Source organism: Manis javanica, chromosome 12 (genome assembly GCF_040802235.1).
Source record: "Manis javanica isolate MJ-LG chromosome 12, MJ_LKY, whole genome shotgun sequence".
In the NCBI taxonomy this organism is placed as follows: domain Eukaryota; kingdom Metazoa; phylum Chordata; class Mammalia; order Pholidota; family Manidae; genus Manis; species Manis javanica.
Window position 1 is genome coordinate 109,823,641 of NC_133167.1, and position 17,880 is coordinate 109,841,520.

At 39.6% G+C, this 17,880-nt stretch overlaps 1 protein-coding gene across 4 annotated transcripts in view; it reads left to right on the forward strand.

The window, feature by feature from the left end:
- Nucleotides 1–17,880, forward strand: part of CSMD1 (CUB and Sushi multiple domains 1) — a 1,487,013-nt gene that overhangs the window by 1,308,342 nt on the left and 160,791 nt on the right. For 3 of the 4 annotated variants that reach the window (XM_073219228.1, XM_073219229.1, XM_073219230.1), the window contains 3 exons: nucleotides 8,306–8,444; nucleotides 10,383–10,570; nucleotides 17,068–17,262. In XM_073219228.1, the coding sequence (XP_073075329.1) occupies nucleotides 8,306–8,444; nucleotides 10,383–10,570; nucleotides 17,068–17,262 (522 nt within the window). The remainder of the gene's footprint in view (nucleotides 1–8,305; nucleotides 8,445–10,382; nucleotides 10,571–17,067; nucleotides 17,263–17,880) is intronic. The other variant, XM_073219231.1, reaches the window with a different exon arrangement.

Below are 17,880 nucleotides of genomic sequence, written 5' to 3' on the forward strand. Positions count from 1 at the left end.
GAGGATCAGCTCCAAGGACAAGCAGAACTCTATGGGGCAACTGAGTATCAATAAGTTGATAACTAGACCAGCCTATACACACAGGTGTTATGTAACAGAAAAATGGAAAATGTGTATTTGGGAATAAATGAGCGTTACCTTTTCATTACATTGTAAACTTTTTTTTCCCAAAAATAAGGTTTGTGTCCTAACAAATGTGTCTATTTAGGTCATCAACTAATCATGTCTTAGAATTCATGAAAATTCTTTTCTGCTGATTTGAGACATTTTTATTTTTTAGCTTTTTTCCATATTAAAAAGTAACATATATTGGTACCAGAAGAAGAACCATGAGAAAAAGGGATAGAAAGTGTCTTTGAGGAGGTAATTGGTGAAAACTTCCCTAATCTGGGGTAGTAGATAGTCTCTCAGGCCATGGAATTGCATATATCTCCAACACAAGGGACCCAAGGAAGACAATACCAAGACATACAATAATTAAAATGGCAAAGATCAAGGATAAAGACAGACTATTAAAAGCAGCCAGACTGAGAAAAAAGATCACATACAAAGGAAAACCCATCAGGCTATCATCAGACTTCTCATCCGACTACAGGCCAGAAGGGAGTGGCATGGTATATTTAGGGCCTCGAACCAAGAATACTCTACCCAGCAAGATTATCATTTATATTTGAAGGAGAGATTAAACAGTTTTCAGATGAGCAAAACCTGAGAAAACTTACCTCCCAAAAACCACCTCTACAGTGGATTTTGGAGGGAATGCTATAGATGGAACTGTTCCTAAGGCTAACTAGCTCTCACCAGGGGAAATAAAACCACAGTAAAAAAAGTAGAATAATTAATTACTAAGCAGATGTAAAATCAAATCAACTATCCCCGAAGTCAATCAGGGGATAGACAATGATACCTAATATATAAAGAATGGAGGAGGAAGAAAAATGAGGGGAAAAAAAGAAGAACCTTTAGGTTGTGTTTGTAATAGCATACTAATTAAAATAGACTGTTAGATACTAATGGAATTACCCTTGAACCTTTGGTAACCATGGATCTAAAGCCTGTAATGGTAATAAGTACATACCTATCAATAATCACCCTAAATGTAAATGGTCTAAATGCACCAATCAAAAGACATAGAGTCACTGAATGGATAAAAATACAAGACCCGTCTATAAGCTGCCTACAAGAGACTCACTTCAAACCTACAGACATACAGAGACTGAAAGTAAAGGGATGGAAAAAGATATTTCATTCAACTAATAGAAAAAAGCAGGAGTTGCAGTACTTGTATCAGACAAAATACACTTCAAAACAAAGAAAGTAACAAAAGACAAAGAAGAACATTACATAATGATAAAGGAATCAGTCTGACAAGAGGATATAACTATTATAAATAGCTGTGCACCCAACACCGGATCACCTACATATGTGAAACAAATACTAACAGAATTAAAGGAGGAAATAGAATGCAATGCATTCATTTTAGGAGATTTCAACACACCACTCACTCCAAAGGACAGATCAACCAGACAGAAAATAAGTAAGGAGACAGAGGCACTGAACAACATTTTAGGACAGATGGGCCTAACAGACATCTACAGAACACTCCATCCAAAAGCAACAGGATACACATTCTTCTCAAGTACACATAGAACATTTTCAAGAATAGATCACATATTAGGCCACAAAAAGAACCTCAGTAAATTCAAAAAATTGAAATTGTACCAACCAGCTTCTCAGAACACAAAGGTATGAAACTAGAAATAAATTACACAAAGAAAATGAAAAAGCCCACAAACACATTTAGGCTTAATAATATGCTCCTAAATAATCAATTGATCAACGACCAAATAAAAACAGAGATCAAGCAATATATGGAAACAAATAACAAAAATAATTCAACGTAGCAAAATCAGTGGGACTCATCAAAGGCCATGCTAACAGGGAAGTATATTGCAATACAGGCCTACCTCAGGAAAGAAGAACAATCCCATATGAACAGTATAAACTCACAATTAATGAAGCTAGGTAAAGAAGCACAAATGAGGCCCAAAGTCAGTAGAAGGAGGGACATAATAAAGATTAGAGCAGAAATAAATAAAATCGAGAAGAATAAAACAATAGAAAATATCAAAGAAAGCAGGAGCTGGTTCTTCCAGAAAATAAACAAAATAGATAAACCCCAGCTAAACTTATCAAGAAGACAAAAGAATCTACATACATAAACAGAATCAGAAATGAGAAAGGAAAAATCACTACCGACACCACAGAAAAACAAAGAATTATTAGAGAATACTATGAAAAATCATATGCTAACAAACTGGATAACCTAGAAGAAATGGACAACTTTCTAGAAAAATACAACCTTCCAAGACTGACCAAGGAAGAAACAGAAAATCTAAACAAACCAATTACCAGCAACAAGATTGAATCAGTAATCAAAAAACTACCTAAGAACAAACCCCTGTATCAGATGGTTTCACTGCTGAATTTAAACAAACATTTAGTGAAGACCAAATCCCCATTCTCCTTAAAGTTTTCCAAAAAGTAGAAGAGGAGGGAATACTCCCAAACTCATTCTATGAGGCCAGCATCACTCTAATACCAAAACCAGGCAAAGACACCACAAAAAAAGAAACTTACAGACTAATATCCCTGATGAACATAGATGCAAAAATACTCAACAAAATATTAGCAAACTGAATTCAAAAATACATCAAAAAGATCATCCATCATGGTCAATCAAGTAGGATTCATCCCAGGGATGCAAGGATGGTAAAACATTCAAAAATCTATCATCATCCACCACATCAACAAAAAGAAGGACAAAAACCACATGATCATCTCCATAGATGCTGAAAAAGCATTTGACAAAATTCAACATCCATTCATGATAAAAACTCTCAACAAGATGGGTATGGAGGGCAAGTACCTCAACATAATAAAGGCCAAATATGACAAACCCTCAGCCAACATCATACTGAACAGCGAGAGGCTGAAAGCTTTCCCTTTAAGATCAGGGAGAAGACAGGGATGCCCACTCTCCACACTTTTATTAAACATGGTTCTGGAGGTCCTGGCCATGGCAATCAGACAACACAAAGAAATAAAAGGCATCCAGATTGGCAAGGAAGAATTTAAACTGTCCCTGTTTGCAGGTGACATGATATTGTACATAAAAAACCCTGAAGAATCCACTCCACTCCTAAAGTACTAGATCTAATATTTGAAGTCAGCAAAGTTGCAGGATACAAAACTAATAGACAGAAATCTGTGGCATTCCTATATACTAATGATGAACTAGCAGAGAGAGAAATCAGGAAAACAATTCCATTCACAGTTGCATCAAAAAGAATAAAATACCCAGGAATAAACCTACCCAAGGAAGTGAAAAACCTATACTCTAAAAAGTACAAGACACTCATGAGAGAAACTGAAGAAGTACCGATAAATGGAAACACATCCTGTGCTTGTGGGTAGGAAGAATTCGTATCGTCAAAATGGCTATCCTGCCTAAAGCAATCCACAGATTCCGTGCAATTCCTATAAAAATACTGACAGCATTCTTTAACAAACTAAAGCAAATAGTTCTAAAATTCATATGTAACCACAAACGACCCCAAATAGCCAAAGCAATGCAGGAAGGAAGAATAAAGCTGGGGGGGATTATGCTCCCCAACTTGAAGCTCTACTACAAAGCCACAGTTATCAAGACAATTTGGTACTGGCACAAGAACAGACCTACAGACCAGTGGAACAGATGAGAAAACCCAGATATAAAATATGGTTAATTAATATATGATAAAGGAGCCATGGATATACAATGGGGAAATGACAGCCTCTTCAACAACTGACATTGGGAAAACTGGACAGCCACATGAAAGAGAATGAAACTAGACCATTGTCTAACCCCATACACAAAAGTAAATTCAAAATAGATCAAAGACCTGAATGTAAGTCATGAAACCATAAAACTCTTAGAAGAAAACATAGGCAAAAATCTTTCGAATATAAACATGAGCAACTTTTTTGTGAACATGTTTCCTCAGGCAAGGGAAACAAAAGTAAAAATTAACACATGGGACTACACCATGCTAAAAAAGCTTCTGAATAGCAAAGGACACCATGAGTAGAACAAAAAGGCATCTTACAGTATGGGCAGTGTATTTACAAATGACATGTCCGACAAAGGGTTAACATCTAAAATATATAAAGAACTCACATGCCTCAACACCAAAAAGCAAATAACTATATTAACAAATGGGTGGAGGATCTGAACAGACACTTGTCCAAAGAAGAAATTCAGATGGCCAACAGGAACATGAAAAGATGTTCCACATTGCTAATTATCAGGGAAATGCAAATGAAAATCACAATGAGATATCGTCTCACACCAGTTACAATGGCCAACATAGAAAAGACTAAGAAGAACAAATGCTGGGAGGATGCGGAGAAAGGAGAACCTTCCTACACTGCTGGTGGGAATGTAAACTACTTCAACCATTGTGGAAAGCAGTATGGAGGTTCCTTAAAAAACTTAAAAAAGAAATACCATTTGACCCGGGAATTTCACTTCTAGGAATTTGTCCTAAGAAAACAACTTCTCAGATTCTAAAATACATACGCTCCCTGTGTTTATCACAGAGCTATTTACAATAGCCACAATATGGAAGCAACCTGAGTGTCCATCAGTAGATGCATGGATAAAGAAGAGGTGGTACATATACACAGTGCAATGCTATTCAGCCATAAGAAAGAAACAAATCCTACTGTTTGCAACAACATGGGTGGAGCTAGAGGGTATTATGCTCAGTGAAATAAGCCAGGCAGAGAAAAACAGATACCAAATGATTTCCCTCATTTGTGGAGTATAACAACAAAGCAAAACTGAAGGAACAAAGCAGCAGCAGACTCACAGACTCCAGAAAGGGACTAGTGGTCACCAAAGGGGAGGGCGAAGAGGATTGTGGGGTATCATGATTGGTGCACATGGTGTGTGTGGGGTCACAGGGAAGAGAGTAGCTCAGAGAAGACAAGTAGAGACCTTGTGGCATCTTACTACACTGATGGACAGTGACTGCAATGGGATATGGGGGGGCGCTCAGTAATAAAGGTGAATGCAATAACCACATTGTTTTTCTTGTTAAACCTTCATAAGAGTGTATATCAATAATACCTTGATTTAAAAAAAATAATATAATAAAATAATACATATTTATTGCAGGACTTTATGAGCTATAGTAAAAAAAAGAGAAAAGAAGCTATCATCTTTCTCCCTGGAGGCAATTGCTATTAATATAAAAATGCATAAGTGCACTTCATAATTATTTTATGTATGTATAGTTCCTATTTTTTAATGTTTTTAAGTGAAAACATCCTGTTTGATTATTCTGTAAGTTGCACTTTTTACTTACCAGTGCACAATGAGTAGCTTTTTATGCTGTTACGTATTTGCTACTAATTCATTTTTAATAGCTATGCAGTATCTCTGGATCTGCTAATATTGACTACACTAATCCTGTCTTACTGTACAAATAGGTTGCTTCAACTTTTTTCCGACTACAAAAATTGCTGAAATGAACACTGCCCTTGCAGAAAAACACATCCATGGCTACTTGATGAATTTTTACAAACTTTCATATTTCTAGAGCTTTTAAAACACTTTTCAAAAGTCTTTAGGAAAGTTTGTTCCGATTCACATCACCATCACAGCCAAGTGTGTTTATTTTCTCTGATGCAGAAAAGCATTATGTATGTTATTTCTCAATCTCATAATTTAATGGGGGCAGACTGTGAAGATTCCTTAATGTCTTATTCAGCATTTCAAATTAATAGTGAGGTTGAACTGGTTTTAACTTCTTACTCCTATTGGCCATTTGATTTGCTCCTGACTGGCCTGCTAATTTGTTCTTCTCTTTCTTGCTAATGTTTTTTCTCTGCCATTTGCTCTTTTATGAAAGCTTACGTCTCCTGTTTGCATATTACTCATATTTTCACCAGCTTGTCATTTGTGCTGACTTTCCTTGAGGTCTGCTCAGACACCTCACTGTTTTCACTGCCCCAAAGCCCTGTAATGATGGAGGGACCACTTTTTAGCATTTTCAGCTGATGCTCCAGTGCAGAGGACACTCACACTCTGTTCTAAGCAAAGTGTCCCTTAGAATGTCCATAGCTTCCACTTCCTCATGTGGTTGCACTGTCTCTCCTCCACGTCCACATTCTAGAGAGCTCTGGAAGGCCAAAATGGATCGTAAGTTTGCATGAATTAATTTATGGTAGTTCTTGCCCTGCTGTACAGGGTGGCTATTTTGAGACTATTTACCCCCTTTAGTGGTGTGAATGCTGAAATGTCGTGATGGAGAAACACTGCCATGTCTCATCAGAATGCTGTGCCACACCCCGAGGATGAAGGCGTTAGTGTAGATACATGCTAAGGATTTTGAATAAGGGGTTGTGGTTGATGTGAATCGGTGGGTCGCATCTCTTTATCCATTCCCTCTGGATAATTTCTAGGGTGTCTGAGTTACATTTTATACCAAATTCTAATCCTATTCAAAATATTTTGTAAGCTCCCTAGTTAAAACCTAGTGAAGCCAAAAGGAGGCACCCCGACAGAAGAGGGACACGGGACAGCGGGACAGCGCTGCTTCACTCCTCTGCAGGCCTGAGCCCCTCCCAGGGTACCCCTCCCAGTGAGATCTGTGCCACTGGGATGAGAGCACCCCTCTCTTTCTTCCAGATCAGTACCGGAGTCTCTCCTCTGAGCTCCCGTCACATTCCATCTTTCAGTCCTGCGCGGGGCAGCGCCCTCTGCTCCCAGGCCCGCGCCCCAACCTGTGCAAAGCCGCCCGTAGCCCCTCGTAGACCATGGTTTCCACAGGGTTTGCTAAGTAAAACTTCATGCAAGGGGGATGTGGTTTATATCCATTTTCTAAAAATGGTATCATATTCTTGAGTGTGTATCTGAAAGAATTTATTATAAATATTCCTTGTGATATTTATTCAGAGTTTGGCATTGACGAGACAAATTATAACAAAAGGAGCTGGAACTTGTTTTCTTTTCTTAAGGAGAATTTAATTTTCAGGAATGTTAAATGGGTATTTAAGGACCCATCTTTCACAAAAACTTATAAAGCGTGCACCTTTACTTTATTTACAAGAAAGTCATTTTTTTGTAAGTGGAAAATATCACCAATTAGGGTATTTCCTTCTCTATTTATTTTTCCTAAATACACATGTGATCATTGATGTGAAATAAGATATATAATTCAGAGGGTGTACTATCATTTAATGAGGGTGGTTTTTTAAAACAAGGTGGTAGTGAACCACATTATTTGCCAGTAAGAACTTCAGACCTAGCCTGTCCGTGAACATATCAAACACATGTTTCCTTGTGAATTCTGCAATGTTTTAAACCCTTGAACGTGATGGGTGATTGAACAGAAATCTTACCTAACAAATGGAACAGCCATTAACATTTTCAGTCTCAAGAATGAAAACTGGCTTGCCTATTAACGTCGAACTGCATAGTCATTTCCCTTAATATAAAGGTAAACATGTCATTAAAACTTGATGACTGATAAAACATACTAACTTTTTTATCATCAAAGTGTTTCTTTCTGATAATAACATGCTGAGCATTGAGATCAAGTAATATTTTTAGGTGTTAATTTTTCAGTTCAGTTTTACTGGTTATATATCCCCAGATGTCACTTAAACTTTGTGTCGGTTTAGGTGTGGGGGAAATATCCCCAGCCCTGCCTATACCAGAGGGCTGTGGGAAACATGGAGAAACACGTACTCATATATTCAACAAATATATCCTGAGTACTCATAATGCTCAGAAACCATGCTTGGGTTAGTGATACTGGGGCAAAAGCCAGCAGCCATCCTGCCCTGAGGCAGGCTTTCTAGAGTACGCAAGCATTGGCCTTGCAAGCCGTAGGAATGACAGAAGAAGGTAGTGATGTTCGTGGGGATTTTTTGTTTTTCCTATCCAAGTGTTTTTCTGGAATACGTGTAGTGTGCATTTCAGAAGTGTGGGGGATTAAGGCAGTCTGTTCACTTTAAAGCTTGAAATTATAAAAAGTCAGTTGTATTTGTAAGTAAGCAGTGTAAAACTCCCTAGAAGCAGGGTGGGCTGTTCCATAAAACTCAGTAACTATCACATGAATAATGTGCATGCCCCTGGGTCCCTATTCACTCACTGGGTAATCACTCAGTAGGCCAGTACACGGTCTCTGTGACGAGCGTGTGATACCTCGCTTCTCATTGACATTGACCGGCTTTGTTCCCTCTCCCGTGACAGCTGCGTGTGGAGGGAACCTGACTGGCCCGTCGGGCGTGATCTTGTCCCCTAACTACCCCCAGCCGTACCCTCCGGGGAAGGAATGCGACTGGCGGATAAAAGTGAACCCGGACTTTGTCATCGCCTTGATGTTCAAAAGGTGCCACCTCTTCTTGAATCCCTCTTTTCGGTAGAGTTTTAGACGTCATACCTAAAAGTTACTTCGTTGAGCTCTTCATAAAGCCTCCAGTTTCACATCCAGCAAAGCCCTAGATCTTACATCTAATAGGTGCTACATCGGGCTGTGAAATGGCATTGAGGGAAATAACGTTATTTTGTATCAGAACATTCTTCTTCTGTTAGGATACACATGACGTAGCAAGAATGACTTTCAAATACAATCTTGCACACAATGTGTTCCACGTGAAAGGCTTAATTTACAGAATATTCAAGAAAGTAATAAAATGATAGAGATACTCAGTATAATTTCTCACCAGTGTCTAATATTTCTCTAATCCGTGATAGCTAGATTCATTTCCACAGCCCATCTTGCGTGACATTCCCAGAGGTAGCACTGTTTCTCTTGTGAGATAGTCGACTTGATAGACCTTTGGACAAGAAAGTCCCCCCAAATTTGTTTGCTGTAAAGTCTGCATTCATAGACCTTAGTGTTTTAAAAAATTGCTAACTTCTTCCTGCCAAACTACATGATAAAAGTTCAGATACTATGGTTATTTTGTAAACATAAATTCTGTAGAGCTGTCATATTCTTAATATCTGATATATGAGTATTGCATTTTTTCAAATCCCAAGATCTTTCCTCCAACTTTACATTTTGAGTTTTTGAACTAAGTGAAGTGATACTCTAAAAGGTAAGTAGTTCTATGTACTGTCCTATTGATCTCTTAACTCTCCAGGGCAGAGTGGTCTAACTGTATTCCTTTACTATCAATGGAACAACTTCCCTTTTCTCATGTTTATATCAATATTCCAGGCCTTGTTGTGATTATCTTCTTTCACTTTCTCCTCTTGATGAGATCTGAGTCAGTATCATTTTAAACCTCTATGTTTCTGAATTTTGAGTAGTTTGATAAGCCATCATTTCCTGAATTTACTCAAGCTGCTATAAATTTACCAAATGATGAGTACTTTATTATGCCACTCAGCTATTACACAAAACCAGGGAACATTTGGCAGGCTCTATTTTTGGATATCTTTGTGCATTTTGTTAATGCTAAATTCTCATTGCACCTTTCTCAAAACCAGGAAACACCTCTGGTACCAGATTAAAGGTAAATTAACAATTCAGATCCTTTTGGGGGACACAGAGACTCCCCACTGGGAGTTTCCTGCCTTCCACTCCATCAGCAGGGACTCATTATCTAGGCTCCCCAAGCGTGATTCATTTGCTAATAGAAAAGGCAGTTTCATACAAGAAGTTTCTCCACTTCACTTTACACACCTCTCTGGAAGAAGGTTACACCAGAAAATGTCAAGTTTTCTTTTGACTTAGATTTCTGAATCATTCGATGATCCAGTGACACAGAAAAATTGTGCACCTGTGACTTTTTCTAAGCTACACACAATTTGCATGCGCTCAGGTGGGGGTGATCCTGGGACCTTATAAACGACGACAAAAAAATAATAATTTAAAATTTTAAGAATGGTCAGTAAGACCAAGGATATATATTTTTATAACTAAAAATATTCACATCAAAATCAACTGTCAAAGTGTCAAAAAGGAATCCAGTCCTTTGGAGCCCAGCTCTTCAAATCACATTATTTAGCAATTTCATACATACAAGGAAGAGATAATCTACCTATGACACTAGACTTCATTTGCTTACAGATCTCTTCAAATCACCCTATAGTGAGTATAATGGGCGTTATGTAAAACGCTAATAGTATTTGCTGTAATTGGTATTTATTATATTGCTATTTTGACATCTTACTATTACACTTAACTTTTGGATTATACTAGTGTTTAGAATTATGCAAAAGCAAAGAATATCACTGTGTGCTCTCAGAGACTTTATGGCCTGGAATTTAAGAGACATGTATGTTGGTAGCATAACCTGGTTACCGTTCTTTCCTGTAGCTTCAGCATGGAGCCCAGCTATGATTTCCTGCACATTTACGAGGGAGAGGATTCCAACAGGCCTCTCATTGGAAGCTTCCAGGGTGCTCAAGCCCCAGAAAGAATCGAGAGTAGTGGAAATAGTCTCTTTCTGGCATTTCGGAGCGATGCCTCTGTGGGGCTGTCAGGGTTCGCCATTGAATTCAAAGGTACTGTGATAGCTTTTTGTGCAGATTAATTTGGATTGTTTTAATTGTAAGCATTTATTTATGAAGTCTTGCCTATCTGTTTAATATGTAAAATGCTCACATCACTCTCCTCTGAGGAAAAGAATCTGATCTTTCCAGTGGAAAAGAAATTCCAGAGATGCATGTCTACCTTATTAGCTAAAAGAAAAAAAAGGGGACATTATTTTTCCAAATTAATGGTCATTTCAAAAAATGATGGTGCAATGAAGAATTTGGTGACCTCTAAGAATTATTACAGTATCTTCTTACATGTTTCTTCAGGATGACTGAGTTTAAGTACATCAAGTAGCTTTGTCTCAGTGTTTTCAGTGTGTAGATGTTTGCTCCCGTGTACTGTCTCTGCCACCTGAGGGCGTGGTCGGTGGGCCTGCCCAGGGCTTCTTCGTCTGGCTACCAGATGAGCTTCCCCATTTCACTGGGAAGCCACCATCCTGTCACCAACATCCGGAGTAAACAAACTCATAAGCCCACCTGACACGAAGCGTTTAGCTATAGGCTCCATGAAAATATGTATATATTTTAAATCAGTGTCTCACATGAACAAAGAAAATACAAGGGATATTACAAAGATTAGAGGAGGGGACTTAAAAAAAACATCTCACAGGGGGGAGTATGTCATAAAAAATGATGAAATATATGTATGTTAAACTTTTGAGTTATTATTAGTTATTAGGATTATAAAATAAAATATAGAATGCATTTCATCTCTATGAACTCTTCAGTGGACTTGCATTTCTTTGTGTGATTTTAAGTAGAAATGTAATCTACTTCCTCCCAACACCAACATCTGCAAACTTGGTGATCTTTATTAGAACGTACAATAAAATGTTCAAACAATTCAGAAATAGAGGAGTTTCTGTGCTCTTGGACGGGATCTATCAATGTTCCTGAATAATTAAAAAACAGTGCTTTTTAGCACTTGCGTATCATCAGCTAGTTCCTATATTAACGAACTCGGCGCAGTGCATCTCTACAATGCCCATCCTACAACAAGCTCTTAAAAGGCAACACACTTCATCTCACTGTAAGAATCACGTCTACCCTTGCCTGCCTGAACACCCTGTGTTCCGCAGGGCCCTGCAAGGCAAGTGAATCAGCGGGCGTGTGAGTGAATGAAGCACAGCATGCCTCGCTCATGATGGAGGAAAGGGCTCCTCTTCTGTTCAGGTCCAGTGGTGACCAGGACAGCCATCTAGATGGGGCCACAGCTCTTGATGCTTCCAGGGTTCTCCGCCAGAGGTTGGGAACAGATAAACCCAGCCTAAGACAAGGAACGACAACAGTAATGGTGCTTTGCAAGCCCCCATCGGGCAGGGAAGCAGGTAGAGGACCAGCTCTCGGGCAAGATGAGAGCATGGGGCAGCGGGCATGCTTCTGGGTGAGCCTTGGGGATGTGGCTGAGTCCATCTACCCGGAGCCGGCACAGGGACACACAGAGGCGTCCTCAGGTGGAATGGATGTGAACAGCAGCACACCACTCTGTGTAAGAAGTCATCTCATTAGAAAATGTGACAACCTGTAAGCAGCAAAAAGATGTCCACGGTTTACCACCGAACATCCTGAACTGACAACTGCTGAATGGAACCAAAAGATTAGGCACAGTTCATTTGGAGAAATGAAGAGAAACTTGCCATCAGAAATCTGCATTAGTGACACAGAGCAGAAAGTTGCATAAGTGATATTCAACCAAACAGCAAACTAAACCAAAAGAAATTTGTAGCAAAAAATTATCAGAAAGGCCGAAAAGGCAACAGGCATGTGTCACAGTCTCCCTCCCCAGGGGTTGGCTCTCGTTCACCTCCGTTTCCGGGGCCCCCCGGAGGACAGGCTCCTCCTCCCGGTGTGTCATCAGAAGGCCGGTGGGAGTCCTGCAGTACCTGTGGCTGCATGCCCCCCTCACCTCCCCTGCCACGCCGGCGCGTCATCGCCTCCCCTCATCACAGGCAGGCAAGGGCAGCATGAGGAGGTCCTGAGAGATGCATCGCATCCCCTTTACTGCAGCATGTGGTTGCTACACAGCATCTCTATTACTCGTCATTGGTCACTTCTTTCCGGGCCTATTGTATACACTGTCATCGGTGTGTATGTGTAGGAGGAAACAGGGCACACAGGGTTTGCTATTTCCAGCAGTTTCAGGCATCCCTGCGGCTCTGGGTGTGAGGGGAGCTGCTATGTCCTGAGAAAATTTTCATTTTTTTACCCAAGAAAAGTATCACAGCCTAGGCAGGTGCGTGGATTCACTAGGGGCTCAGCATCGGCCTGTTGGGGGCCAAGGGAGCCCCAGTGATGAAACAGCTCCTCCGGTGCCTGCACTTCATTTGCACATTTGCACCTTATTAGCTTTAAGTGCATGTTCTGTGTTCCACATGGGGTTTCAGGCAGCAGAAAAGAGCGATTAAAAAGTCATCTACCATTTGAAATATCCAGTAGGTTTTCAGTAAAGAAATTAGGAAGTACTGGTCCCAGTGCAGTGCACAATTCTTGCCAACACTCTGACAACAGCAGAAATGGAAAGCTGAAGAAAGGTTATGTATTATTTTATATATAAAACATTTATTTCATAAATGACATATATTTTATATATGTGTGTATACATATATATATACACACACATGCATACATATATATACGTACCCATCTGCAAACATTTACATGCATTCATAAGAGCACAACATATATAAGTGTAATAGTCATATGTAATACTTACGTATAAGATCATGTATATGTCATTATATATGTAATATATTATATGTATAATAAAACTGCTTATTTTTATATATTGCATTTTTAACCAGAATTTGTAAATAAAATAGTATAAAACGTTCTTATAATAGATTATGTCAGCAGTGCCAAAGAGATCTCTGGCTGAGGCTGATTCACAGATAATTAAGGACTCGTAGGCAATACTGAGTAAGCAGCCAGAAAGGCCTCTCCTCTCCCTGCAGAGCTTCCAGAGCCCCCTCGTGCTCCCCTCATGCACGTCATCTGCCCCGAAGCAGACGGCCTGTGCGGGTCTCCCAGAGGGCGTGTCCTCCGTAGCCTCCGTGGCCCAAGAAAGCCTCCTGACACTGCGGGGCAGAGCTACTGATAAACGATGGGTATATGGTCCACAAGGAAAACGTAAGCAACATGATCAGCATTAGTCCAGCCAACAATAAAACAGAATTCAGAGACCTTTTTTATATGTGTGGTTAGCAGTGGGCTCTGTGAACTTCCTCCAGGGAAAAGGTTGTCAGGCCCAAGGGAAAAGAGCAAAGGCACACGTGTCTACGCATCACATGGTCCTTCAGTCTGTGAGGATACCGGTGACCCCATTCACAAATGCATACACTCACAGTCACACTCATTCATGCCCTCTCGCCCACACATTCACACTCACACACACAAGCCAAGTTGTATTTTTATAACCTTCAGCTAAAAAATTTCAGATTACTTCTATGTCAATCCCTTGAAGATCCATAAAATTCAGTTCCAGAGCCCTCTGACATCACAGGAGCTTTGATCATGGCATAAAGAACAGTGCATGCATAAGCAAAGAGCAGTTAAAACAACACATACAGATATGTATATGTATATATCATTTACAGATACTTTGGAATAGTCATATGTAATACATATAAGATCATGTATGTCATTGTATATGTATAAAATTGTATATATAATATGTATAATAAAACTGCTTATTTTTATATATTGCATTTTTAACCAGAGTTTGTAAATAAAATAGTATAATACATTCTTATAATAGATTATGTCAACAGTGCCAAAGAGATCTCTGGCTGATGCTGATTCACAGAAGAAATAATGATATTTCTGTTGCTGTTGAAATAATAATATTTAAATATGAAGGCTGCAAATTCTTCAACAAACTAGAACAAATGATTCTAAAATTCATATGGAACCATAAAAGACCCCAAATAGCCAAAGCAATCCTAAGAAGGAAGAATAAAGCTGGGGGCATTATGCTCCCCAACTTCAAGCTCTACTACAAAGCCACAGTAATCAGGACAATTTGGTACTGGCCCAAGAACAGACCCATAGATCAGTGGAACAGTATAGAGAACCCAGATATAAACCCAAGCATATACGGCCAATTAATATATGATAAAGGACCCATGGATATACAATGGGGAAATGACAGCCTCTTCAACAAATGGTGTTGGAAAAATTGGACAGCCACATGTAAGAGAATGAAACTGGATCACTGTCTAACTCCATACACAAAAGTAAACTTGAAATGGATCAAAGACCTGAATATAAGTCATGAAACCATAAAACTCTTTAGATGAAAACATAAGCAAAAATCTCTTGAATATAAACATGAGCAACTTTTTCCTGAATGCATTTCCTCGAGTAAGGGAAACAAAAGCAAAACTCAACAAATGGGATTACATCAAACTAAAAACTTCTGTACAGCAAAGGAAACAATCAGCAGAACAAAAAGGCATCCTACAGTATGGGAGAATATATTCATAAATGACATATCCGATAAGGGTTTAACATCCAAAATATGTAAAGAACTCATAGCCTCAACACCCAAAAAGCAAATAACCCACTTAAAAAATGGGCAGAGGAGCTGAACAGACACACCTCCAAAGAAGAAATACAGATGGCCAACAGACACATGAAAAGATGCTCCACATCACTAATTATCAGGGAAATGTTAATTAAAAACACAATGAGATATCACCTCACACCAGTTAGGATGACCAACCTCCAAAAGACAAGCAACAACAAATGCTTGTGAGGATGTGGAGAAAGGGGAACCCTCCTACACTGCTGGTGGGAATGTAAAAATAGTCCAACCATTGTAGAAAGCAAATGGAGGTTCCTCAAAAAACTAAAAATAAAAATACCATTTGACCCAGGAATTCCACTCCTAGGAATTGACCTGAAGAAAACAAGATCCCTGATTTAAAAAGATATATGCACCCCTGTGTTTATCGCTGCAGTATTTACAATAGCCAAGATATGGAAGCAACCTAAGTGTCCATCAGTAGATGAATGGATAAAGAAGAGGTGGTACATATACTCAGTGGAATATTATTCAGCCATAAGAAGAAAGCAAATCCTACCATTTGCAACAACATGGATGGAGCTGGAGGGTATTATGCTCAGTGAAATAGGCCAGGTGGAGAAAGACAGGTACCAAAAGATTTCCTTTATTTGTGAAGTATAACAACAAGCAAAACTGAAGGAACAAAATAGCAGCAGAATCACAGACTCCAAGAAGGGACCAGTGGTTACCGAAGAGGAGGGGTGGGGAAGGGCAGGTTGGTGCGGGGAGAGAGAAGGGAATTAAGAGGTATTGTGATTAGCACACATAATATAGGGGGGCACGGGGAAGTCAGTACAGCACAGAGAAGACAAGTAGTGTCTCTAGCATCTACCTACACTGATGGACAGTGACTGTAATGGGGTATGGGGGGGTCTTGACAATATGGGATGAAATCTTCATAAGATTGTAGATCTATGATACCTCAGTTAAAATATTAGGGCTGCGAAAAGATAAGTGGAATTAAGTAAAGTTGCACGGCTGTGAAAGAAAAAAAGTTTTGTATATATTGTTGGGAAAAGACAGGTTTTCAGAGTCATTTAATTTTTCTTGAGCTTTGGATGCTCAAAATTTAAAGCAGTGCTTACATCCCTCCCCGGCCGAGGGGCAGCGGAGGTCGGAGGTAAGTGCACGGGGCACCAGCTCAGCCTGTCTGCTCACTCGGGCTGGACTCACCCTGCCCGGACCGCTGGGTGGCGGCTGCACTCCAGAGGCAGGGCCGGACCCTCGTCCGCCAACACATGGGCTTCCTGCTGATGGTCACGCTGATTCGTGAGCAAGCTGGAGAGCCAGACCTTCCTTCTGTTTATTTTCCCATTTTCATTATTGTATGTGTATCTATTACTGTGTAAGAAATTGCTATTAACTTAGATGAATTAAACCTCTTGTTTTGAGAGCCCAGATTCTCCCGTCTCTTCCTAAGATGTGCTGTGATTTCATATGACTGATTTTTAAGTACAAAAGTCAGAAGATGAAACTCAGTTTTTCCAGAATCAGTTTATTTTGTTCATTGCTTCAAGTCCGTAGCTGAAAAAAAAAAGACAGATATATAAAACTATAATTCTGCAGTATGTTAACCTAGATGAGAGTAACTCAATATCAGTTCTGTCCTAAAATGTGGATTTTTGTTTAAACATAGGTGATACAATTTTATTAAAAAGTTTTTCTTGTTTTTCTGTATTTCTTTATTAAGTAGATGATTAACCTGATAATCATTTCTATGATATGCAGTTATTAAACTGACGGTTAGCTTGTCCATTATTCAATCAGTAAATGTTTTTTGAGGATTTCCCGCATGCTGTGCACTAGTCTGGCCACCAAGAGAAAATAAGTGTTTGATAACTAGTGAAACAAAACCTTAAGGTTCCTGTCCTCATGGAGTTTATATTCATTTATCCTACAGAGAAACCACGGGAAGCCTGTTTTGACCCTGGAAATATAATGAACGGGACAAGAATTGGGACGGACCTCAAGCTCGGCTCGACTGTGACCTACCAGTGTGACTCTGGCTACAAGATCGCCGACCCCTCCTCTATCACGTGTGTGATCGGAGCCGACGGGAAGCCCGCCTGGGACCGGGTCCTGCCCTCCTGCAATGGTAGGTGGGGCCCCCGTCCCGCCGCTACTGCCTGCCTCCCGTCGGTGGTGAGCCGGGCTCCCGGGCTGCCGCCCGCTAAGGGCTTAACGTCCCTCCATCACTGGATTGACTGGGCATTAGCCCTTCTCTTAGTTTTCTGGAAGGGGTGTTATTTTTCTGTCACATAGTTGGGCATTTTTAACTTCTGTTGTGCGTTCTAAGCCCGACTTATGGAAGAGGTTCTAATCAACAACCTCGGGGGGCACTTTCCTCTCTGTCTCGCTGCCTTTCTGTCTCTCTCTCTCTCTCTCTCTCTGTTTCCTTCTCTTCTAAATTTAGGAAAAGATAATAAATTTTAGACTTTGGTTAAATAATAATATTGGGGATACAAAACCTTCAAACACAACTTGGGGAACAGTGGTAAATTCTTTAGCCATAGAATAAACATTTTAAAAAGTCCAATTTGGGCAATAGACATACAATCAAATCTTAAATTAGAGCTGGTTCCTCTTTCTATATCTGAACCCTTGCGAAGTCAAGCTCAGTTTCATTTCCCGGTCATTGAAGGGCATAGCACATGAATTTTTCTTTATGCTATTCATTTACATTTATGTGCAACTCAGAATTCCAAGTCATTGA